The 24022-nt window shown below is 47.0% G+C and overlaps 1 protein-coding gene across 2 annotated transcripts in view; it reads right to left on the bottom strand.

Moving 5' to 3' along the window:
• Nucleotides 1-219: 219 nt before the first annotated feature.
• SPRED2 (sprouty related EVH1 domain containing 2) overlaps nt 220-24022 on the bottom strand; it is a 112461-nt gene continuing 88658 nt past the window's right edge. For both annotated transcript variants that reach the window (XM_060604384.3, XM_060604388.3), the window contains exons 4-6: nt 22279-22343; nt 5776-5925; nt 220-3501 (exon numbers count right to left, since the gene is read on the bottom strand). In XM_060604384.3, the coding sequence (XP_060460367.1) occupies nt 2836-3501; nt 5776-5925; nt 22279-22343 (881 nt within the window). In that variant the 3' untranslated portion in view covers nt 220-2835. The remainder of the gene's footprint in view (nt 3502-5775; nt 5926-22278; nt 22344-24022) is intronic.

The following is a 24022-nucleotide window of genomic DNA, read 5'->3' as shown; positions in this document are numbered from 1 at the left end:
CATTCCTTTCCCTTGAAGCATCCAAGCCCGAGAAGCTGCAGTCTCCCCCGGGGAATATGACATAGCCACGGCCGGGAAGGGCCTCACCAAAACAGCAGCGTCCACGCGTCCTTCTCCAGAGGAAACCCCTTCCCAGCCTGTGTGCGAGAACTCTCGCATGTGCCAAGGCTCTACCGCCCCTCCCACCCTTCTGCCAGACAAATACCCCAAAGTCAACGGTCTGATAGGATGTGTTTATATTTACATGGTACATCTTAAAGCAATGGCTACATTGGTCATACATATTAGAAACCATAAAAAAAAGTTAAGAACTAAAATGTACATCATACACTTGTATATATATTTTTTACACAGAGGTAAAAAGGCTTATAAAAAAATCAATACAACAGGTTTTTTTTAGTATACAGGTGAAGAATGAATTATGCTTCAGGCACTTTAATTTGTTAATGTGAGCAAATAGCTGGGGGGTGGGGGGTGGTCAGAGGAAGCTTCCAAACAAATCTTTTGGTTAATGTTTTGTTACCACAGATACAAAAATAAAATCTGAATAATTTCTCTCAAATGATTGACGTCAGTATGGCAAAGCTGACTGGGAAAATACTCCACACTGTTCAGCTGCAGTGTGGCAATTAGAGAGAAACGTATTTACATAAATGTCCCCGTGGCTGTCCTTGTGCCCTTAACCGCTGCCTTCACAAACCAAAACGTATACGCGAAGTAAGATTCACTAGCATAACTCTTCAAAAGGGTGGAAAAGGACCAGGGGTAAAAAAGATAGAAACAACAAGTAAATAGAGACTACAAACAAAAAGTGGCGGGGACATGTGTATTCTTACTGAAATAAATAGGGGCACTCGGAACTGAGGTCTAACAAAACATACGTTAGTGTTGTGCTTTGTAGAGAGGAGACCTTGAGAAAGGCCCTGAGGAAATACCTCAGGATTGGAGAGTGGGGGGCAATGGCCTCTCGACAGCATCTGGAGGCTGGCTGAAGGTTTTCTAGATGTTTTCCAGACTGGGAAGCAGTTCTTTTTTCTTCCATCACCAGACTGACAGCTCTCTGCAACTTTTCCAAACTGGAAGGCCACACCATTCACTCCAACCTATGAAAATGTCTACCAACTAACTCGTAAGCACACTGGGTATTTACATCGACGATCTGACTAAAGAAAGGCGGCGGGTGCTCAGATGAGCTGAAAATGTTCCATGAAGGTAAGCATGGCTCGTACTTTCCCAATATGATTGGCAGACTGGAAAAAAGTCTCTTTCCTTGAAGACCGATGCCCTGTGTGCAACAGAGAAGGGATGGGGGGAAGCGGAGACACAGCAGGCTCTGCCCTGAGCTGGCAACTACCACAGGAAGATCATGGCGGGAAGAACGGCCAACTTTGACAAGCCTGTCCCTTGTGGTCTCCATGACGTTCTGATTGTACTATGCTAGGTACCACTCACTCTTCACTTTTCTTTCTGTGACAAGATTTGGCTACTCCTTGCAATAGACTAGAAAAATACTCTTTTCCAGCTAATTAGAAGCCTCCTACATGGCAAGGTGACAGGTAGACCCAGACTGCTGACCTAACCATCTGTGCACCCAAATTGGCAAGTCTGGGTTTTTGAGATGCAGGAGAAAGACACTTAGGCATTGGAAGGGTTTTTACATATGGCCTTGTTTTTTTTCCCCCAAGTATAAACAAAGCATTTGGTGATGTGAGATTCCGTCCAGGATGAAAACAAGAACAGAAACCCACAAACAAAATGCAACCCACCACTCTTCAAATTTATGACATTTAAAATTTCCCCCCATTAAGAGAAAATAGCCAGTGGGGGTGTGGGAGGAAGCTCCTTCTAATTTTCTTTACCACAACTTCAGTGTTTCACAACTGGAACTCTTTGGAGAACATTGGTTTGTGTGTGAATAGTCTATCTTGTTTGCAAAACAATGAGCAGAACTTCATTAGTGTTTTCTTCTAATATTGCTAAATTTTTAGAAGTGGTGGTGACACAGTTTTAAAAAGTTCTACTTTAGGGGTAACTGGGGAAGCTCAGACAAACCTGAAATCCCCTTTTTCTACCCCTGGTCTAAGAGGATGCAATGCAGTTTATGGAATTTCCTGATTCACACAAGTTAATCTGAAGTTAAGGCTCAATTCTCATTGTTGTGGGTGAATGTTTTGCATCGTAAATAATTGTCAGGTTTTTAGGGGGAGGGCACAGGAAATGTTTATGGGCTCCAAATAGAAACTGCAGCTTACTTGGCAAATTTGGGTTTACAAAAGTTAAAGCGATCTTGTTTTGTGGTAGACGTTTGTTAACTAGCTCACCTCCTATACATAATCTGACTGCAGGTTACAATACTTCCGGTAGGGTTTCATCATTCTGACGTTACCTATCTGCAGGAATCCGCTGCTCCTTGGCAACCGGCAAGCCGACCCGTGAGAAAGATCTCCTGGAAAACCAACTACAAAACCCACCCCAAATCAGCAGTTCTGACTGCAGGTGCCTTTGCGCTGGAAGAGGTGGGTAGGAAAGACATGAAATCAACACATGTATAAGACAGTTAGCTTGATTACAGATTGGTAATAGTACACAAGTGTCTGTGCGGAGGTTCCTTTCCTTAGAACACCGTGTGCCTGTGTGTATGGGTGTGTGGTTGACGCAGAGTGGGTGGCTGGTGGGGGCTGCGTGGGGAGAGGGGAAAGTGCAGAGTTCACCAGGCGGGCTCCCCAGGCTGGAATAGCGCCTCAAGGTACCAGGGAGCAAGAAAGAAGGTGAGAGTATGTCAGAGACAAGTTCCCCTGTGGCTGTGGGAGGAGGAAGGGAGGGAGGGAAACCGAGTCACACGGCCGCTTTGTGCTTCCCCCCGCAGCACCTGCACATCACCCCGCAGTGGTAGCAGGCCCGCAGGGGCAGGTAACAGCACATACAGGGGGCCAGAAAAGACAAGGCAATAAGAGCCATCCACCGGAGGCAAAACTTCTCGTCGCTAGTATCGCACGAGCACGGGTCTGTATAGTCTCCCTCGGGGTCCGACATACAGTGATAGAGCATGCTGTCCGCACACCACATACAGCTCACCCGGCGGATGCAAGTTCTCACAGAGTCGGGCGCGTCCTGACAGTGGCCCCTCCGGTTTTCCTCGTGGTTGAACATGTCCCTGCAGTACTCGCACCGGGAGCGCTCGCCGTCCTCCTTCCGCCTCCGGGACTTGCCCCGGGACGGCTGGGTCTTGATCACGCCACCCCCGCGCCCTTTGGGGTCCTCGCCGAGACCGAAGTCCGAGGAGTCCACGTAGGGGTAATTGTAGTCGTGCTTGGGGACCTCGCCCTTGGCGAACCGCACGTAGGAGTCGGCGTCCTCCGAGGCGTCGGGGGATTTGCCCCGCACTGGCGCGTGCCGGTAGTCCTCGTAGCCGGTCAGCCAGATCTTCTCCCTGGGGTTGATGCGCACAATCTCCTCGTCATCGTCCGGGAAGCTCACCTGGCGGTAAGGCCTTGGCATCGGCTGCCCCGGGGGAAAAGGAGACATGGTTGTATAGCCGCGCCGAAAAGAGAAAAAACGCTCCACTAGGTACCTTTTGCCTTGACGAAGGCATTTCTGGAAGAAACTCACTGCTCCTATAACTACTGAACATCCCCTGGGTTGAAGGTGTATTTCAAATTGTGATCCTTGATCCATTCCTGGGTCAGGACATCTTTTTTCCCTTTTGTGGAAGTACTACCATAGAGGGGGGAAAGTGTGCGTATTGGAAAAAATGCACTCTGAATTTTCGACAGCTAAACACACCTAGCTCAAGAAGCAGAACTTGAGAGACCTCCCTAGGACACTGCCCCTCTCCCTTGAGTTCCCTTCTACGCCTCAGGGGTGGGAGGACCACTATCCTGATTTCTAACAGATTAGTTTCACCTGTTACTGTACAGTGTGTTCTTTTCTAAGACCTGCTTTTTTCCCAATGAAACAAAAATACTGGAGTGCACTGCATGTTACAAGGGTAGCATATGTGGGTTATCTGTGTGTAGGGAATATATGCATTCCAGGTCACAATACAAGATGCATTTTGCACTGTGGGTCATGTTCAAAATAGCAAAAAGGGATAGTAGCAGCTATGATACAAGTACCTTGTCATCTGGTTGGAAAATATAGAAAGGGTAGGAGTGCCGATCTGGAGGCGGACTGCCTGGGTTTGAATCCCACCAGGATCTCACAGATGGTCCAGCGCAAGCTGGAATGTGAGCTCAGGCGAGCTGGACCCGAGAGCCACGCTCCCTTGTTTTCAAAGCCCTCATATCTGCATTCTCCCCCCAGGGTGACACCGGCATCTCTGTGGGTCGCTAAGGCTGCCTCCCCCGGAGCACCCTCGTTGTGGCAGTGTGAGATCTCCTACTCCTGAGGTCCTCCGAACGGCTCTGAGGGAGCCCACCAGAGTAAAGCCGCAGACTCAGATTCTCTCTCAGCACAGGGCTACCTCGAGAACGACGAGAATCTGTGCAGCGTGCACACAACTGTCAACAGGATGCGGCTGACACCTGTTGCCATTACCGTGATTAGAATATTGCCATAGAATTTATCTCATGGCAATTACATTTATCCATCACTCCCACCAGACTGTGAGCTCCTAGAGGGCAGGGGCCATGCCTCACACATGTTGCCTAATTCCTGTTAGGTTCTTGACAGTTTCGCAGAAAACCACAATCTTAGATTAATAAAAACAAATCTTGGGAGCAGAAATAGATTTTGCTAATTATTTTGTGAAGTAAGGTGATTCAAAGGGTCAATTCCCCTCTCTAGCTACATAATGTGATTTTGTCTTTTATATGTATATATTATATAAATGTTTATTTTTGAGAGAGCGGGAGAGGGGCAGAGAGGGAGACAGAGGATCTGAAGCGGGCTCTGTGCTGAGAGCCCGATGCAGGGCTTGAACCCACAAACCGTGAGACCATGACTTGAGCCCAAGTCGGATGCTTAACTGACTGAGCCACACAGGCACCTCTGCCCCTCTCCTGCTTGTGTTCTCTCTCAAAAATACATAAACGTTAAAATTTTTTTTAATGCCAAAATATTAGGAAGCACACAAAATTTTTTAGAGTCTTATAAATCTAGCTTTATGTTAAAAAAAAAAAAAACAAAAAAAACTAAACCAAAACAACCCTGTGCTCCCTTTTTCTTTCCAAAGCACACCGGTGGCCACATCACCCCCAGAGGCACCAGTCCATGCCCCACAGTTTGGGAGCCTGCTCTGCCAAACAGCCGCGCCGCTTGGTAAATATTTGTTGAATTACTGAATGCCAGACTCCAGCTACATCCCCCCAAGCAAGCCTGGGCCTGTAACCCGCGATGCCAGGGTGCCTGAGCCAAGCGGACAGCATTCTTTAGTCCCGATCCTGGCTCTGGGCTTTCACACAAAGCCAGGAAGCCCTCTGGACAGAGGAACTCAGGAGATAGCATAGCCCTGTGGAGAACCCACGCCTGCATTTGAGACTTGTTCCATCAAGGACTTTCTCTCTCTAAACCTCAGCCTTCTCTTCCATCAACCGGGGATGCCCAGGACCTGCCCTGTGGGATAATTTGTGAGTACTCCATGAGATTAAGCACACGGAAGGTTTAGCAAGGGGTCTGGCACACAGAAAACTAAGGACGAGCTGCTGTGACCACCGTCAATACGGGGAACAGAGAAGGCCTGGGCTTGAGCAGCGGGCTACATGGAAGGAGGAAGAGGCTGTTGCAGATCAGGAACCATCCACCCCATGCCCTCAAAGGAACCAGACTGCCGCGCACCTGTTCGAGGTGATAGTGGTCCGTGGGGTATGGGTCATGGAGGTGGCCCAGGGTGTAAATCCTCCGGTGCTCACAGGATGTGGGAGAGGAGACTGTCCGAGTAGGTTGTTCCCTCTTCTGGGAGGAATTAGAAGAACTGTCTGTAGCTGTCTGTTTAGAGGGAGGTAACCAAGAGTTAATTAAAATGAAAACAAAAACCAAACCCACATACCAAAACCTAACACGCCGTCTACCCCCCACTCTGGTGTCTTGCCGGACTTCCCGAAATCTGGAGTTTATCTTGGCTGTGGGAAGCACCAGGACCCCTGAAGGGCCAGATTGTCTAAACATGATGTGGCTGGCTCAAGGGGCAGAGAAAGCCAGCCACCAAGACCCTGGAAAAGTTGGGTTTGTTTTCTCAAATGTGGGAGCAGCCACCAGGCTTTGGGGAAAGGGCTCACTACATCAGGCCTCCCGTGGGTACATCCCAGTTTGATCAAGAACGGTTACACCACTGGTAGCCCTGGCTGCAAGGGACTGTGGTGAGCAGAGGAGATGCATATAAGCCAAGATCAAACCCAAATGTTTCTGTGCGGAGCTGATCCTGGCAAAGTGTCAGAAATAAGGCTACCTCAAGGGTATGGTAGGCACTGGCTTTCCAGGAAGAGATGTTGTAATCTCTGCGTTGAAGGCAAGCCTTGAGGGTCACTGTAAGCTGGAAGTGACAAAGACAGCTGCACAGAGAATGCAGGCCCCTCTCTTTTGGACCTGAGTGCAGAACTCCTCTCCTGGTAGAGACGAGTTCAGATTGGATCCTCTGTGACAGGGTCTTTGGAAGGTGATGGATCTGATGGACGGTGGCCACCACCTTCAAAACCAAGAATCCTCAGAACCACCCACCCGCCCTCCGCATCCTTCGAGTCACAGATCCTTTTCTTCCCCAAACCAATGAAAAGGTTTTCCTTGTATCTAGGTGTCCTATTTTTGGCAAGTATCGACGAACTCCTTCCTGGCTCTCATTTCTCAATCTTATATTCCCCTTGTCTCATTTGCTTATTTCTTTTTTTACACCCTCTCCCCCAACTTATTGAGTAACGAATGCCCAGAAAAATGGGACAAGTATTTAGGACAAAGACACCCATATTCCCATTATGCAGCACAACCACGTTAATTTTGAAAACTTAGTGGACATGTGTGGCATCCCTTTGGCAACCCAACCCTCCTGATTTTTTTTCTCCAATTCTGTTTGGTCCAAGTGAGACAGAGCTGATGCCCGTTTCTGATCCCTCCATCCAGAGTGACTAATTCAGGTATGGCTACACGGTCCTCTCTGAGGTTAATACGGAGATTTTTCATGGAGAGGTCAGAAAAGATGCTGTCTTTTTCTCTGAAGTTAAGATCTAAGGGTCCTAAAAGCCTGGAACCCTGGCCAGGGCACAGGGAAAGCACCTTCCAGGGAGGAAGTGAAGCAAAACTAAGAGAAGGCAGCCCCTCCACCCTCTCCCAGAGCCATCTGAGCTTGGATCCAGTCGAGGCTGCAGCCTGCGATCTACCCTAGGGTGTCCCAATGGTGTGGGCCGATTCCCTTTGGTAACTGAAGCCCAGATGCGTGGGATTCATCTCTTGGGTGTGCTTTCCCCTCTCACTTTTGGCTCCTCCGTGGCAGTTCCGCCCGCATCCCACTCCTGCCTGTGTCCGGCCCTCACTCCTCTCCACTGCAGTGCAAGAGGAACCGGGCACGCAGCGTCTGCTCCTTCTCTGCTCTGCCTCTTGGGAGCCACCTGCCTGGCAAACAGCACATACTGGCAACCACTCTGGGGACTGTGCGGCCTGCTTGGAGGCCAAGGGCCAACCCGCTGTGGGAGGCTTTGGAGGTCCAGCGCCCGTGCCTGGTGGGGCAGGTCTGTTTGATCGAGAGGTCCCAGCCCGAGACGTCTGCTTCCCGCAGATGTCAGCCAGGACTGGCATCCTCACTCATTAAGGGTCTCCTGTCTTTTTTTTCCCCTCAGTAGTTCAGAACTTGGGGAAGAATTGCTATTTACTCCTCAAATCCCAGCAACTGAAAGAAACCAAACTGACGCGCAAGGAGTTTTGATTCTCTTCTGGAGTCTGTCTTGTCTTCGATCTCCCGACCCGCTCTTTCTTCACGTCTTCAGAGGTACCGACCGAACACACAGGGGAGGGGGTTGTGGACCAGACAGAACAATAAAGCAAAGAGCTCTTAGTCGTCTCAGACCGTGCAAGTGCATACAGTGTGCCAGACCCTGGCGACACGGGGGCACGGGTACAGGTGGAATACTGTCTCCACGTCACAGGCCAGAAAACAGACTCTCAGAGACCATGGCGGGGCAGCCACTGCAGAGCAGGACTGAAATGCGGCCCCTGATCAGCAAGCCCAGTGGGATTTCAGTACACAACACCGCGGCTTCTCAAGTTCACCCAAGTCTTTTCCAATGCCTACTCTGAGAGGTGTTTTACTGTGATTAACACAAGTACAATTTCTCCAAGTAAGAAGGTGCACCCTGCTTTACACAAACCCAGGAGATAAGGGGATGGATGGGGTCTCATAATACAAAGATTCTGAAGATCTCGATAAACACTTCCTGAATGAGTAGGTAAGGGCCCTTCAGGGTGATTCAAATCTCAAGAGTTAAATTCTTAACCAGCGCCCCAAACGACAGTCATCTCTTACGTTAGAAGCTACCCTCGTATCGAACACTGTAATATGCCCTCGGCATCGTGGTCACCTCTGTGTTAATCATCCGTTCACCCTCCTCCACCCTGTTTGCTGTGAACTATGTCCAGGTTAACAATGTGTAGAGAGTCATTCTGAGAAATGAGGCGTGCCCATGTTTTCCTAGCGCTCATTAGCTAACCAGATATGCCACCTTCTGATGCACCCAGCCTACCTCCCTAACCCTGAACAGCCTCTTCCCACTGCACAATCAAGTGCAAAGCTTCCTGGACATTATCAGAGAACGTGAGAATGAGCAAAGCCGTTAAATATCTCCTAATCTAATGGCGAATTCGTACGAGGGAGCAAGAAGGTTAGAAAGCTTTGAAGTGTGTCCACAGTTCACTGCCTACTGCAGGCGGAGCTGACACCCATGCCTGGACTGCTCTGGGTGTGTCTGGACTCTGAGCAGGAGAGCATGCAAGAGAGCCTCCATTAAAGCCAAGGCTTATTCCACATCTGTACTATCAGACAAATCTTGCCATGCAGTGTGACCTACAAACAAAAGCAGTGAACTAGCAGGGCATCTCCAAGAAACAAGGGGGAAAAATCTTTTTTCCACATGCACTTCTTCTTTTATTAATCTTTTTTTAAAAAGGAAATATGAACTTAAAAAAATTTATTTATTTATTTATTTATGGAGAGAGAGAGAGAGAGAGAGAGAACGAGCACAAGGGGTAGAAAGAGAGGGAGAGAGGGTGGAGCACGGGCAGGCTTCAGCTCACCCGATGCGGGGCTAGAACTCACGAACTGTGAGATCATGACCTGAGCTGAAGTCAGATGCTTAACTGACTGAACCACGCAGGTGCCCTATTAAGTAATCTCTATACCCAATGTGGGGCTTGAGCTCACGACCCTGAGATCAAATGTTGCCCGTTCTACCAACTGAGGCAGCCAGGCTCCCAGTCCACTTGCACTTCTGAACAGACTCTCCCATAACTCTTCTTGTGGCTTCCACACACACTGGAGAAAAGCCACCCACCTAAGCTATGCACACACACTCTCTCAAGCAAGACTCCTGAACATCTGTTATTTGTATGCACAAGCTAATGATACCTACCAACCTACCAATCTGACAGCTTCACCTTCAACTCATAAAGACTCTTGGGGCAGCTGGGTGGCTCAGTCAGTTAAGCGTCCGACTTCGGCTCAGGTCATGATCTCGCAGTCCGTGAGTTCGAGCTCCACATCAGCATCGGGCTCTGTGCTGACAGCTCAGAGCCTGGACCCTGTTTCAGATTCTGTGTCTCCCTCTTTCTCTGACCCTCCCCCATTCATGCTCTGCCTCTCTGTCTCAAAAATAAATAAACGTTAAAAAAAAAATTTAACATAAAGACTCTGATGTGCTTTAAACTCACCTTGCTCTCCAGGGGTTGTCTCTGTTGTGGGTTTGAGCTCAAGAAGAAAAAATGTGGAGGCTTCAACAGTAGGCTTCCCCACATCCAGGGACGGAGAGCCTTCTGTCCCACCCACTGTGGACGGGGAGGGCAGGCGCTGCTGCGGACTTGGGGAGGAGGGGTCCTATGCAACATGATACGGCGAGCATAACCACTGCCACCTGCAAATGTAGCCTCCAGAAAATCCTGCCTCTGGGTCTGGGTTGGACACTGAATCAGTGTCAATGCCCATTATTAAAAAGATGTTCCATTAAGAAGTTTGCAACCTAATATGAGGTACTGAACAACAGAAATGCAATTGAGTATTCTAATGCTGAATAATAAGGTCTCAGCTCAGGAAGACTGGATGTGAATTGTTCTCTAATTAAAAGTCATGCTGAATTTGTTCAAAGGAACAAGGTTTGTGGGGCCTGGTTCTAAAGCCCTCTAACAAGGCAGAAAGCTGAGATGACTTTGATAAGGAAGAAACTCGAAGGAACAGGGAGGTGAGAAAAGGGAGGTGGGGAGGATGGGAGCAAGAGTCAGAGGGTACTGAGATGAGCGGGTACTGCCAACCTTAAAATCAGGAAAATACAGACACGAGTGGCCTGATGGAATCCACCTTTGATAGTAAAGGCACCCATTCCTTGCCTGGAAGTTTCTTGGGTTTGGGCTGGGTGCTCTGTGGGATGTGGGTTCAGACATAACAGGGGGACACGGGCAGGGGCAAGGCCAGGTGGCTTCCCTTCTAGATGGGTGGACAAGTCAGAACTAGACTCAGAGGAAGAGAAAAAGAGGTTCAAGTTTACCAGTGAACATCTAATAAAATTCTTCAAAAAGAGCAAGCTTCCAATGGCCAGACTCTGAAGACCTACTTATTCAGTTATTTCCCATAATTCCCCAGAATTTTAACAACAAATGAGAGAAAAACACCAGAGCTTCAAAAGTTGGCACAGACTTTCCTTTTGCATAGCTGGCTTTAATGTTATGATATCTGAAAATAAATCAAAATCCGAAGTGCAAAAGATGCTGGGAGGAGGCTACCTGTTTCCCCAAGGTCAATGCTGCCCGGTTTGGGTGGAAATTGGACTGAATGGGGAAGGGAGACTAGAAGATGCATGTCTCATGTTAAACCTGTAGCTGGCTCTCTCCTACTGCACGGGCATATCTTATAAAAGGATTTCTTACTCTTGGAAACTTGGCTGTTCTTCCCTCTCCTTGGGTCTACCTGGAAGTTCTTAAAGAAGCACATGCATCTGTTCGCATGCCCTGGGTCTGGGAATGAGCCTTCTTCATTTGGAAGGAGAACTTCTTTGACCAAGGGAAGCTCAAGAAAGGAAGGAGAGAAAGAACCAAGAAGCCAGAGCAGCTGAGGAGGCAGTCTGCTTAAATTACCCGTCCTGGGATGGAATCCTGGATGTTGACCAAGGGCTTTTTGGGGCATTCAGGGTGGGTCAGACTACGCATTTCAAAGTGAAACAAGTGTTTTCAAGGCTATGTGTATCCCTTCAACTCCCCTTGGATTTTCCTGCTAAATCTTTGTTTACCAAAGGGGGTAAGGGCAGAGCATAAAGGCAGCAGCAGTGGGCAAACAATGCCCGCAGGAGAGGAAAGATGTGCCTAGGGCAGGACTGTTCTTTCCTGGACACTTAGAACTACTAAGGGGCACTTGGAATGTCCTACTCAGTGTATCTATGACTATGAGAAGGTTGGCAACTGGCAATTTCCTTCTCCGTCTTGGGGATGGAGACAATGGGGATGAAGCCCACCTTCAGTAAGGCAAACAAGTAGTCACTTCATCGTCCCTGTGTCCCCAGGAACACATGAGGTGATAGAAGCAAACACACAGCGCAAGGAGCCAACCCTACTCTGAGAAACCCCATCAGGAGGTTAGCAGGCTGACACGTTTTAAACAAGGCATAGAAAACAAAGGTTAAGAAATGCTTAAGAAGCCAGACCATGTCATCTGGAAATCATACAGCAACGTTAGGCACAAACTGCACCAAGAACTGATTCCAGGCCAGGTTAGGCCATAGGCGTTGGGCAAGTTGTTTAACTTCTCAGGGCCTCAGTTTCCTCATGTGTAAAATAAGGGGGGGGGGGGGGCAATCAATGATCTCCAAGGTCTGTCTGAGCTCTAACAGTGTCATGAATAACCCTCCTTCCCTCCTCTTAAGAACATCCAAGGGGTTTGATGGAGACTGCTACTTAGCTCATTCGAGGGCCACAGGATTCCCTCAGATTCATTAAATAGCACTTCTGCCTTGTCTGTAGATGCTGCTGCTATTTTGCATTTTTAAAGGAGCCTACCTAGTAGTTATGACCACAATTTGTATTATTTTTACTGCAATCTTCCACCAAAATAGATCTCAATAGCTGATGCAACCAATGCCAATAGCAATCTTTCCATTGCAAGGCTTCTCATTTTTAATGTTTTATTTTATTGCTTATTTTGGGGGGGGGAGGGTGGGGGAGAGAGAGAAAGAGAGAGATATGATGAGTGGGGGAGGAGCAGATAGAGAATCCCAAGCAGGCTCCACTCTCACAGTGCAGACGGACATGGGGTTCGATTTCATGAACCTTGAAATCATGAAATCTGAGCCAAAGTCGAGTTGGAAGCTTAACCAACTGAACCACCCAGGTGCCCCTCATTTTGTTTTTTTTAAAGGTATATACACACACTAAATATAAGTATGTACCATTCCTCTCAACCTTGGGCCCAGCAAGGAGACTAAGGACACGAAACTCTGGGCACCTCTGCTTCTCAGAAGGCAGTACACTGGATAGTTAAGTGCCTCAGAAGGCACCTGGCTCGGGTGGCTTGATGAGCTGTTGTCTCTCTTTAGTACAGCACTCCTTTCCCCTTGGCACCTGTTAGACCTTTTTCCTTTGGTAAACAGGAAATTGTCACCCATTTTATCAACAGGTTTTTGGGAACAGGTAGCACTAGCTCACCTGTCCTAAGGGCCTACATAGGTTCCAGGTGTCCTCTTTCAAAAAGGCAAGCAACCAGCCAGGCACGTGCTCTTTCATGGCCCAGCTAGCAGGCGGTCTGGGTCTAAGAGGCAGCTGCAAGAATGGGGGAAAGAGACGACTTTGGCCTTAGACTCTAAGACATTATGCTTTCTGGGGCCCGAGGATAAAGTGGGCATTCTTTCACTGTAAAGCAAACAACAAAAACAAAACTCCTACTCACCGAAAAAAAGGTCTTCTGTTTCTAAATTTTAAAGTTAGGTGAGGGGCGCCTGGGTGGCTCTCTGTTAAGCATCCAACTTTGGTTCAGGTCATGATCTTGCCATTCCTGAGTTGGAGCCCCACATGAGACTCTGGGCTGACGGCTTAGAGCCTGGAGCCTGTTTCAGATTCTGTGTCTCCCTTTCTCTCTCTGCACCTCCCCCGCTCTCACTCTCACTCTCTCTCTCTCAAAAAAAATAAATAAACATTAAAAAAAATGTTTTTAAACTTAGGTGAAATTTTCATATGAAAGGAAAGGACTCTGATACACCCACAGCTTGATTTACTGGAAGGGGCTGAAGGGTTGCAAGCAGGAAGGCGGGCTTTCAGGTAACCCTGAATATGTCCTCTGTATGAATTAGTAAAATGCAAAGAACAGTATCCTACTACCCACAACTTAAAAAGATGAGATAAGGTGCATGTAAATGAAGAAAGACTCAAGTGGGAGGGCTAGCAAGAATGCCTTTGGGCTTCTTGAAATTGAGAGCATTTCAAAGCTTTTGTTTGAGCCTCAGACATATTAACTGCTTTAATTTAAAGCCACTGTAGGTATTACATGTTGAATAAAAAGATCCTCCCCTCACTATGTAATGTGAGCTTGGTAATTATTGTCATTTAGAAGATAAAGCAGCTCCCTCCCATTTTCTGAGACCTTCCACACCACCCAGTGCAGTGCTGGGTCTCAGCCAGCAGCAGTTATGGGACACTGCTTCCTGGTGTCAACCACAAAGCCTATGGCTGCCCCTCCCCCAAAACATTTTTGCTTCTCTTAACAAGCTACCATAGGTCAGTTTCACTAGTTAAACTTTGTAGAAGGAGCTTACATTTTCAACCTATTTTCTCTTTTATTTAGCTTCTCCCCACCCCAGTCTGCCCAATCCCCAGATTCCAAAGGTAGAGACAACAGGAAACATTTCTTTTTTTTTTTAGAGAGAGAGAGCGCAAGTCAGTGAGAAGCAGAGAGAGTGGTGCCACAAGGGGCTGAGAGGGAAAGAGGCGGAGAGTGGGAGAGAAAGAGAAGCGGGGCTCCTGTTCACCAGATGCGGGGCTCGAACTCATGAACCGTGAGATCATGACCTGAGCTGAAGTCAGAAGCTTAACCAATCACCCAGGTGCCCAAGAAAACATTTTTAATCAACTGATCGTCTAAAATGCGACTGAGGCTTTCGAGCAGGGGCAAGGGTAACTTCAGACCTTCACTGAAGTATTTTTTTTTTTTTTTTTTTTAATGTTTACTTGAGAGAGAGGCAGAGCGAGCAAGTGGGGGAGGGGAAGAGAGGGTGAGAGAATCCCAAGCAGGGCCTTGCTGACCATGCAGAGCTTGGTCCCATGAACCAGGAGATCATGACCTGAGCCGAAATTAAGAGCTGGATGCTCAACCGACTGAGCAACCCAGGCGCCCTCCACTGAAGTAGTTTTAAGCCAAGGCACTAGTTGAAAAGACCATCATTTAGGAAGCTACTTTGCAATGAAGGGAATCTGATAGATTTAAAGAAGTAAAATTTACTGAAACTTACTGAATACATACTGCCTTTTGTCAAACTTCTCTGAAAGGCAGCAAGCAGATCAGAAGTTTGCATTCTGGGTGGGCAGAGTATAGAACAGAGTATAGGTTGCTTTGGCGCTCGGAGTCTTGGTGATTTTATCCGCAGAAGAGGAAGTGTCAGCATGTCCCTCACAGGGTGGTTGTGAGGACCAAGCTCAGTCACATATGTGAGAGTGCAGGGCACGGTGCCAGGGGCAGTGCCACACCACAGTGCCTTTTCTTCCCTTCCCCGAGGCCAGCAAATAGAGGCTCAAAGGAAATACATTCAACCTTGAGAAGACTGTGGGTCCAAAGGATCAGTGATCATAGTGAAGTACTGGCAGAACCGAGTCTGGAATGCAGGCCTCTCCCTAGCCTCTAAACTCTGCATACTCAGTGGTCACACGTCATTGCTTTCTTAGAAAAAATCAGTAAATGAGCCCCATTTATTACAAAATAGGTAGATTTGAAAAAAAAAACCCACAAAATTGGTAGATTTGCCTTCAGTTTTAATGGCTGCTGGCACAGATTAGGTGGAAAAGACTTCAAAAAAAAAAAAGGGAAATGTTGTGGCAGGCTATACTCTTCTGCTTCTGTAAACGAAACCTTGATGATTACAAATACAATGAATTCATTTTTTCCTACTTAATCAAGAATGAAAGTAAGTATATGGGGCACCTGGGTGGCTCAGTTGGTTCACTGTCTGACCCCTGGTTGCAGGTCATGATCCCAGTTCTGCACCGGTGGAGCGGGACCTACTCGGGATTCTCTTGCTCCCTCTCTTTCTGCCCCTACCGCACATGTGGCACGCACTCTCTCAAAATAAACAAACTTTAAAAAAAAAAAAAAGAAAAAGGAATGAAAATAAGCACAACTTGTAAATGCTCAAAAGCCCATCCAGGACAAAACAAATTGCTTCTTAGTATTCTGGTTTCAAACGCTTGCTCTAGCCATACTTTAGCCCTGGGGTGGGTGGGAGGCGTCAGGGATGTCATTAGGGACAACTGCTCTGAACAGCCAGAAAGTAATAAAATGCAGCTTGTAGTAAACAGGATGTCAAGGGTTCAAGCGTAGGGCACGAGGAAGGACCAAGTTCTTCCAGTCTAGGCAAAACATGGCTGGAAGCTGACGACGGTGTATAAGACATGATGTTTTTCCTACATGAAGGAGGGCTGCCTGCCTAAGGTACGATGAAATGCCAAACGTAATCCAAATATCAGCCTTCTTCAGCTGGCTTCTAGGAGAGTGTTCAGACCCACACAAAATGATGTGAATTAAATCTTCTCAGTTCTGCAAAGGATGGTACACAGTTTAATACCATTCTAGGTGCACAGGAGAGTGGTGATCTCATTACACAGGATGAATGCCTTAAGGCACTAGGGCTTAATTAGGAATCGCTACTGAGAAGGGCCTCCCAGATCCAGAAACAATACTTAGGTCATGGTGGTAAAAACGTACAAGGCAGGCAAAAAACAAAATCAAAGCCTTATATAGGGGTAGGGGCACCTGGGTGGCTCAGTCGGTTGAGCATCCGACTCTTGGTTTTGGCTCAGGCCATGATCTCACAGTTTGTGAGTTTGAGCCCCACACTGGGCTCTGCATTGACAGTGCGGAACCTGCTTGAGATTTCTCTCTCTCTCTCCCTCTCTGTCTGCCCCTCCCAGGCTTGCTCGCTCGCTCTCTCTCTCGCGCTCAAAAAATAAACAAACATAAAAAAAAAAACCCAACAACCTTACATAAGGGTAGGCTTTCCTACAGTCAAGCTTTGAGTTGCTATTTTGGGGACCCCTGGGCTGCAAAAATCACTCAGTAGGCTCCAAGTCTGTCACATTAATGGGCCACACAGGCCACTGCTCTTAAATTTATCTTCTTTTCTCTCCCCTTTCCAATTTGGGTTCAATAGAACCCTAAAATACAATGCCTGTACTTGGTTGTTTAAAAAATAGAACGGCTGGAATATCATAAATATAATTATTCAACAGAAGAAGAGAAAAATAGCAGTGGTGAGCTGGAAAGGCTGGGGGATGGTGTTCCTGGCTCCCCCACTGTGAACTAGCTGTGTGACCTTCGGCAAGTCACCCAGTAGACCCTGAGCTGCTTCCCCAACCGAGGCTGTCAAATGAGGCGAATCCTACTTCATTTGCCAGAAGGAAGCAGGCTGGCTCATCTGATAGGAACTCAAAATCCCTTCCAATTCCAAGACCTGTAATTCTAAGGAGTTGGCATGTCTGCAGCTAACCTTGTCTCCCCGCAAGCCAAACATTTGCAGCTAATTATCTGCACAGTGGACATACTGCTTCCTAGCACCAGGCAGAGAAAACAGCGGGAGGAAGAGAACTTGCAGCCGCAGACCTCAACCTCTGTTGTGTCTCTTTAAGGTCTTTAAACCCCCGATGGAGGGGGACCCAGGATTGCTGTAACTAAGGCATCTCTCCCGATCCCACCTTCTCCCTTGACCGCCCCCCTCCCACAGTCCCCATTCTGAGAAAACCCCCGCATTCTTCCTTAAAAAAAAAAAAATCAATACACGTGTATCATTTACTCTCTCAATAGCAGTTCTGCCCCTCCCCATCTCAGCTCCTGAGCCAGAGAAACACACACTTCAATTCTTGTGGCTCTTTCTTCTTCCACTTCTCTCCATTTTTTTTTCAACGTCAAGTGGTTATACTACTATTTCCCGATTTGCAGATTTAGATACTCTTTCGGGACTTCTTATTATGGAAGATGAAGACTTAGCTATTTTACACACCCCCAAGTATCTGTCTATAAAGCAAATATTTCCCTAATCCCCAAGCTTTAGAGCCAGAATCCAGCCACTCAGCACAGTGACAGCTGAAGCGCCAGCAACACTTGACCGCAGAGTCTAGATGAGCCTGCTCTAGAAGTATACACACACTGTGGCTGTGTTCTCCCAAGATCGTGTTGAAATTATCCTTGTCTAGCTATGAAGATGCTAATAACAGTTAAAAAATGATTTGAGAATTTGGCAGCAGTAAATAAACCACCAGGTTTTAAAGGACCCGACCCTACAAAACAGGATTTTGGAAAATTGTTCATGAAAGGGCCATAAAACCCAGAGCCACTCTAGTTCTATACAGTCCATTTTCACTATTATCTCCTTTTCTCCGCACCTCCCCCAGCCCCCCTCCTTGCAGGCTCCACATGCTCTGGTCTCAGGGTCTTCAACTGTGGGGAGCTGGGAGGAAGTGAGTCCTAAGTTGGGAAGCAAACCAGTTCAGCTTATCCACAGGGAGCTAGACTGGTCCTATCTCAGGCTGACAAGGGGCCTCCTCCACAAGATAAAAGTACATGTCTTCTCTGCAAGACAAAAGCACAACACAGGGAACAGACTCAAGGGTCTTTCCATTCTGTTCCTTTCAAGTCTCCCCAGCCCTGAAATGAAAGAAACTAAAAGCTGTCAGTCAGAGGCTCCAACATGAGTGTGCCAACTCTTTCTTTTTTTTTTCCATGTTTACTTTTGAGAGAAAGAGAGAGAATGCGAGCAGGGGGAAGGACACAGAGAGACGGAAACACAGAATCTGAAGCAGGCTCCAGGTTCTGAGCTGTCAGCACAGAGCCCGATGCGGGGCTCGAACTCACGAACAGTGAGATCATGACCTGGGCCGAAGTTGGCCGCTTAACCAACTGAGCCACCCAGGCTCCCCATGAGTGTGCCAATTCTTAGCAATGGCAAACAAACAAACAACCTCCTGTTAAACAGAACGCTAACTATTGTTGTTGTTGTTTATATTGTTTGCATTACTCATCTTCCAAATTTGTACCAAATGGCTCAAGCCTCATACCTGCATATCCAACACTGAGCACACCCTTGCCATCTAGGTATTTGTGTTCACCTGGGTCAGTCATTGTAACTGAGGTCCAGGAAGAGACAGTACTGCAAAAGGTAGAGAGTTCACGGAAGGGCGAGAAGGTACGTGTGAGCAGTCAAGAGCTCACAGCGAGTGACGATGCTAGGAGCACAGCTCCCATTTGTAGACGCAGCAGAAAACAAAGCTAGAAAAACAAGACATGAAGCTACCAAGAATCCTTCAAAATCACCCAACTTTACATGGCCCCCCAGGATAACAACGAAGCAAATGAATAAAATATGGAAACCTATGACTGTTACACACTATATCTAAGGTTCAGACCACCCGTTGATTGAGCACCTTTAGAGCAAAGCTTTACAGGGATGCAGAGACTATCATGACGAATGTCCTGCTTCTAATTAGATAAAGATTCATTCATTCGGTAAAGAAAAAAATCTGAAAACAGAAAAAGGGCAGGCTTTCAAGTGGCAAGACAGAAATCATCAGCAGAGTGCTTTGGAATTTTAAAGGAGAGAAAACAATCATAATTGGCGAAGGGAGAAATACTAGGACACACACAAATGAATAAACAGTCCACACTCAGAAAATCAGAACAGTTGCTCATCAGGAGTCTCTGCTGGTGGCTTGGGCAGGAAGGATGTGGACACACAGCCGGCTGGTGGCAGCAGAACGAATGGAGAGGCATGGGAAGACTGAGGGGGCAATGGTGTTGGCGAGTGGCCACAGATGCACGGGCAGGGTGTGCGATGGTGTGTGTGTGCACGCATGTGCACCCACTCGTGCACACGCCAAGCAGGACGCTAATTTTACTCTGAGGAATTACAGCACGGTTTCTCAATCCTGAGAAGCCAGGAGGACAAGCTGGTTTGGGGAATGACCATGAGAGCTGGGACAGTGTGAGCAGAGACAGCCAGCCCGTACTTGGTGAGTGCCCAACAACTCCAGGGGGAGCTGGCGGGTCTCTTCCTCCACTTTATTCCCCACCGTAGAATGTGCATTAACATATTGTCCACAATGTCCTGTTTTCCTTCTAGCCCCAAGGAATCCCCTGAAACAGAGGGAAGCCCCTGGCTCTCGTGGCAAAAACAGAAGTTATACTCCCTGGTTCCTCAAGTTATAACCATACATACACTTGCTGTCCTCCCAGAAAGCCCTCATAATTCGGGTCCATCATGAGTTGTTAGAAGGTCTTATCACCATTTATACTCTTTCTTTCTTTCTTTTTTTAAATGTTTATTTATTTTTGAGAGAGACAGAGAGAGACGGAGAGAGACAGAGTGTGAGTGGGAGAGGGGCAGAGAGCGAGGGAGACACAGAATCTGAAGCAGGCTCCAGGCTCTGAGCTGTCAGCACAGAGCCCAACACGGAGCTCGAACTCACAAACCGTGAAATTGTGACCTGAGCTGAAGTGGGATGCTTACCCGACTGAGCCACCCAGCCACCCCACTATTTATACTCTTTCCACACTAAATGAGTTCTGTGTTCTAAATATCTGTCCTATCAATAAAAGTTTTAGAACACGACAAGCTTTGGGAAGCTATAGACTACACAGGAGTCAACACAGCAGCTCACTTCCTGGGCTCCGGGTTTCGGATACCTCACTTTCCATCTTAGGACAGAAAGTCTAGTGACGGGAAGCTCAGGATCCAATGGGAAACCTGGCGCATAAGCCCCTGATGACTCTCCCCCATCCTTACAAGGGAGGAGTTCCTAACGGTCAATGGCTAATGAAGAGGCCATTAGGGAAGGGAGGTGCTATTGTTAATAGGCCCTTGTTGGTAAACACATGGAATGAAGGCAAAGATATGTCAGGGCCTACACGGAACGCAATTAAGTGGAGCTCCTTCCCCACTGAGTTCCAGTGTCTGCAAACAGCAGGGCTGTTTCTACACTTCCTTGCCGGCATTCTCTGCTACCCTAGAGCAGCAAGTTGAGCCCCTGTGGATTAAAGGACAAAACCAGGAGGGATGCTGGCTTCCATCACCCCAGTCCCCCTTGCCCTCTCACGATTCTATAAATCACTTCTGGCAGGTAGCTGGGAAGCAGCTGCGAATGACAGTTTTGCTCTGGAGCACAGGAAGCCACCTTTTAACCCGCCTGCTGTTGTTTGTCTCTCGAAAACGTGACAAAGGAACAGATGTAAGCAAATGCCAACTGTTGAGAGGATCTGCTTAGAGCACTATAGGAAGCCTGTTCTGAGCCACAATCACACCAGCCGCTCAATGCAAAGACAACTGAGGTCATTTCCTGACACCCCTATGCACGCTCTGTTCACATCAGGTTGGGGCCTGCGGCGCAGAGGCAACTCTCCGTGCACATCCCTGCTTCCGCCTTTGCCCTGTGCTTCCCAGTTTTGAAGCCCCTTCCCGAGCTGGGTTCCAATGCCACCGAGGAATACGTCAGCCTCACCTCCTAGCGGTCTTCTCTGATCCCCAGACCCCTCCCTGTAACGTAGAGGACTAGAGGACTACACAGTTGGTGCCATTCTCCAAGCCTCCCGTGGGTCCATCTTATCTCTGCCCAAACCACCCTGTTATCTCCATGAGAGCTCGAGGCATAGTTTCTACACCTCTCTGCTACTAAAGTAGCGTTTTTCAAATCACTGGTTCCATGATGAGTGCATTAGGACACACATTTAAAGGGCTGCAGCCGGTATTTACAAATATGAAATAAAAACAGCTTATGAAAGATACTCTTGGGATAAGGGAGGAACTAGTGGGGAACTATTAGATGATATTAGGGAATCCCTATTAATTTCCCCAGGTATAGTAATGGCATCACGCTTGTGGAAGAGAATGCCTTGCTTTTAGGCGATGCATGCTAGAGAATTAAAACATCGAGGTGACTTACCTTCAACCGGACTGGCAAAAAACAGAAACAATCACGTGTGTGTGCCTGTGTAAGTATCTACAGGTACAGATAAAGCAAACAGGGCAAATGCTGAATGTAGAGGTTTACTGTGATATTCTTTAAATTTTCCTGTGTGCTCTAGAAGTTTCATAGTAAAAAGTGGAAGAAAATGAAACAGAAGAGAAAAAAAATCAGAATGCAGAACATGAAATAGGATCTGATTTCAGGTGTGCGTGTGTCCTAGGTTGCAATGCAAATGTATCTCTTACTGTGTGTGGGGGCCAAGAGTTTGAAAACGCTGCCCTAAAGCTTCCTCCCTGCACCAAGCACACAGCAGGTGTGTGATGAACTGTTTGTTAATTAACTTTTAGAAGCACAGGATTTCAAAGACGATGCAAGCTGAGAAATCGTTTTGTTTCCAGTAATATCCCATTAACTCCTGCTGTGTCAAAAGAGCCAAGCCCTTTCCTGCCTTAGCATACTTGCGCCTTACTCCAGTTCAGCCTTCAGGCCTCTCTTATCACAGATGTTTAATTACTCTTCAGAAAGGCTACTCTGGCTTTTTCCCTGATGCCAGAAAAGGAGTTGTGTTAACAGAAGACTCTGAGTAGGGCGACCGGTTGTCCCGGTTGGCCTGCGACTGAGGTGTTTTGCCAACTAGGGACTCCCAGTGGTAAAAGTAGGACAGTCCCAGGCAAGCCGGAGAGTTGGTCACCCTAAATCTGGGGAAGGCTGTGAGAGAACCTGGGACAGGTCGGAGAGAGGTGCCGCAGTTGTGTCAGGCGGCCAATGGTACCCCCACAACATGGGCAAACCTAGCACAGCCAAAACTGTGACAAGACAGAGATCTCCCCCATGGCCTCCCAATAATAACGGCAAATGCCAAATTGCAAAGTGTCTCTCACATCCTTAAACAGAACCTCTCTCTGATTATTCACCAACTCATCCACAAAGCAAAGGACAAAGGGAACTTACTGTAAAAACGTCATCATCGCCAAGCTCAGCTTCATTATGGATGGTGGAAGATGATGTGGTTGAGCCTAAAAAGACAAAAAATGTGATAAAACACAGTTCCAAAGAAGGTGAGTCAAAACCAATCATTTAAAAAACGTATTTTAATAAAACCACATTCCATTCCTTTCAAATGTGAATCATCAGCAGAAATATGTAACCTGGGAATTAAACGTTTTAAATTTATTCCTCTTTAATTGACTCTAGTTAGGACATTCCCTAAATTAACCCTGCCTACTGTTGTTCTTAATCCCTCAAGCTTCTGCATGGGCCACTTGAGAACACGCACCCGGAGAGTCACCTGGGCGTGGAGAGGAGAGCCAGCCCACTGCTCTGAAGCACCTGCTGAAGCCCAGACTCTGCCAGTGTCCCCCCAGACCCCTACAGTGTAGTGGGGAAAGCACTAGAAAGTGACACCCGCAATGGTCTCCGTGTCAGTTTCTGGTCTTTCCATCTGGCAATACGAGGGTTTGACTAAATAGCTTGTTTGGTCACCTCCTGTTCTGAAATTCAGACACTGGACTCAAAAACCCAGACTGTGGGAGCTGCCTTCAAAGCAGATACCCACGCGAGGAGGTCTTCTTTTGCAATATTGGGGCATCTGTGAGTTGTCCGTTTCTGCAGGCCAAAATTTGGGCTCCTGTCAGAAAACCCAGTTTATTCCATTATGGAATGCTTTGGTCATTTAGGGTTTGATTTATTACTTACTTGTTCATCCCTTTCTTCATTCTGGCATGCAAATCTGTGTAACTTCTTCCTTTCTCCCTCACAATACCCAATAATGCATGGACCAACTTAACGGATACTGTTAATGGCCAAAAGGAAAAACATTGAACTCTGCCTAAATGATAGGTATACCAAAAGGCAAATTTCTTCTCTATCTCCTTTTCTTGGTTAGGTCTTTAAAAATGTGCATTTAGAAAATATTTTGCTATTACATTCAGCTGAAATTTAAAAAACTGCTCAGAAAGGGATGAGAGCTATTTAAATTTCTACCGGGGGACTGCAGGAGAAAAAAGTTAAGTCTTCTGCACAATTACTACTGATCTTTCAGGACTTTTCTCTACTAGTTAAATTATTCCAGTCCATCAACATCTGAGGAAAGTTTGACAGAAACAGCTAAAGAGAGTATATATAGAGAAAAAAATTACAAGTAAGAGAATCAAATTTTGTGTGTACCTTCACAGAATAAGGGGACATAGTGTACAATTCTATCAGTAATATGGGAGCTACTTTCTCTCTACACTTTAAAAGCTATGTTTCATAACAACTTTTTAAATATTTGCCACCTTACGTCAGACCTAGAATGTGAACGTTGGTTTTTAATTACCTTTTTGGCTATCACACGTTGTAGTGAACAGACTCATGTTCTTACTACTAACGTTAAGCAAGTTTCCTTTTTAAGATTTGCTTTTCGCTCTTCCCCCAAATCCACAAAGAAGAAAATGACTTCAGAACACTCTATGTCTTAAACAAATGAAGCATACATTCTTTTGTAATTAGTCTCCCCAAATTCTGGATTTGGCTTTCCCATGCCTTGCTTTATTTTTTTTACACGGCTCTGGCTATGGCCACTTAAACTCTCTGAATGGATAACTGAATGTAAAGAGTTTGCGTGTTTGCATCTGTGGACTCTAGAAAAGCCCGTGAGAACTGACTGCCCAAAAGCCTTCCAGGCCACATTCAGAGGCAACACAGTGTCTACTAC

The sequence above is a fragment of the Panthera onca genome, chromosome A3 (genome assembly GCF_046562875.1).
Source record: "Panthera onca isolate mPanOnc1 chromosome A3, mPanOnc1 haplotype 2, whole genome shotgun sequence".
Classification (NCBI taxonomy): domain Eukaryota; kingdom Metazoa; phylum Chordata; class Mammalia; order Carnivora; family Felidae; genus Panthera; species Panthera onca.
The sequence above is the reverse complement of the archived record's forward strand: the minus strand, read 5'-3'. Positions and strand labels throughout refer to the sequence as shown.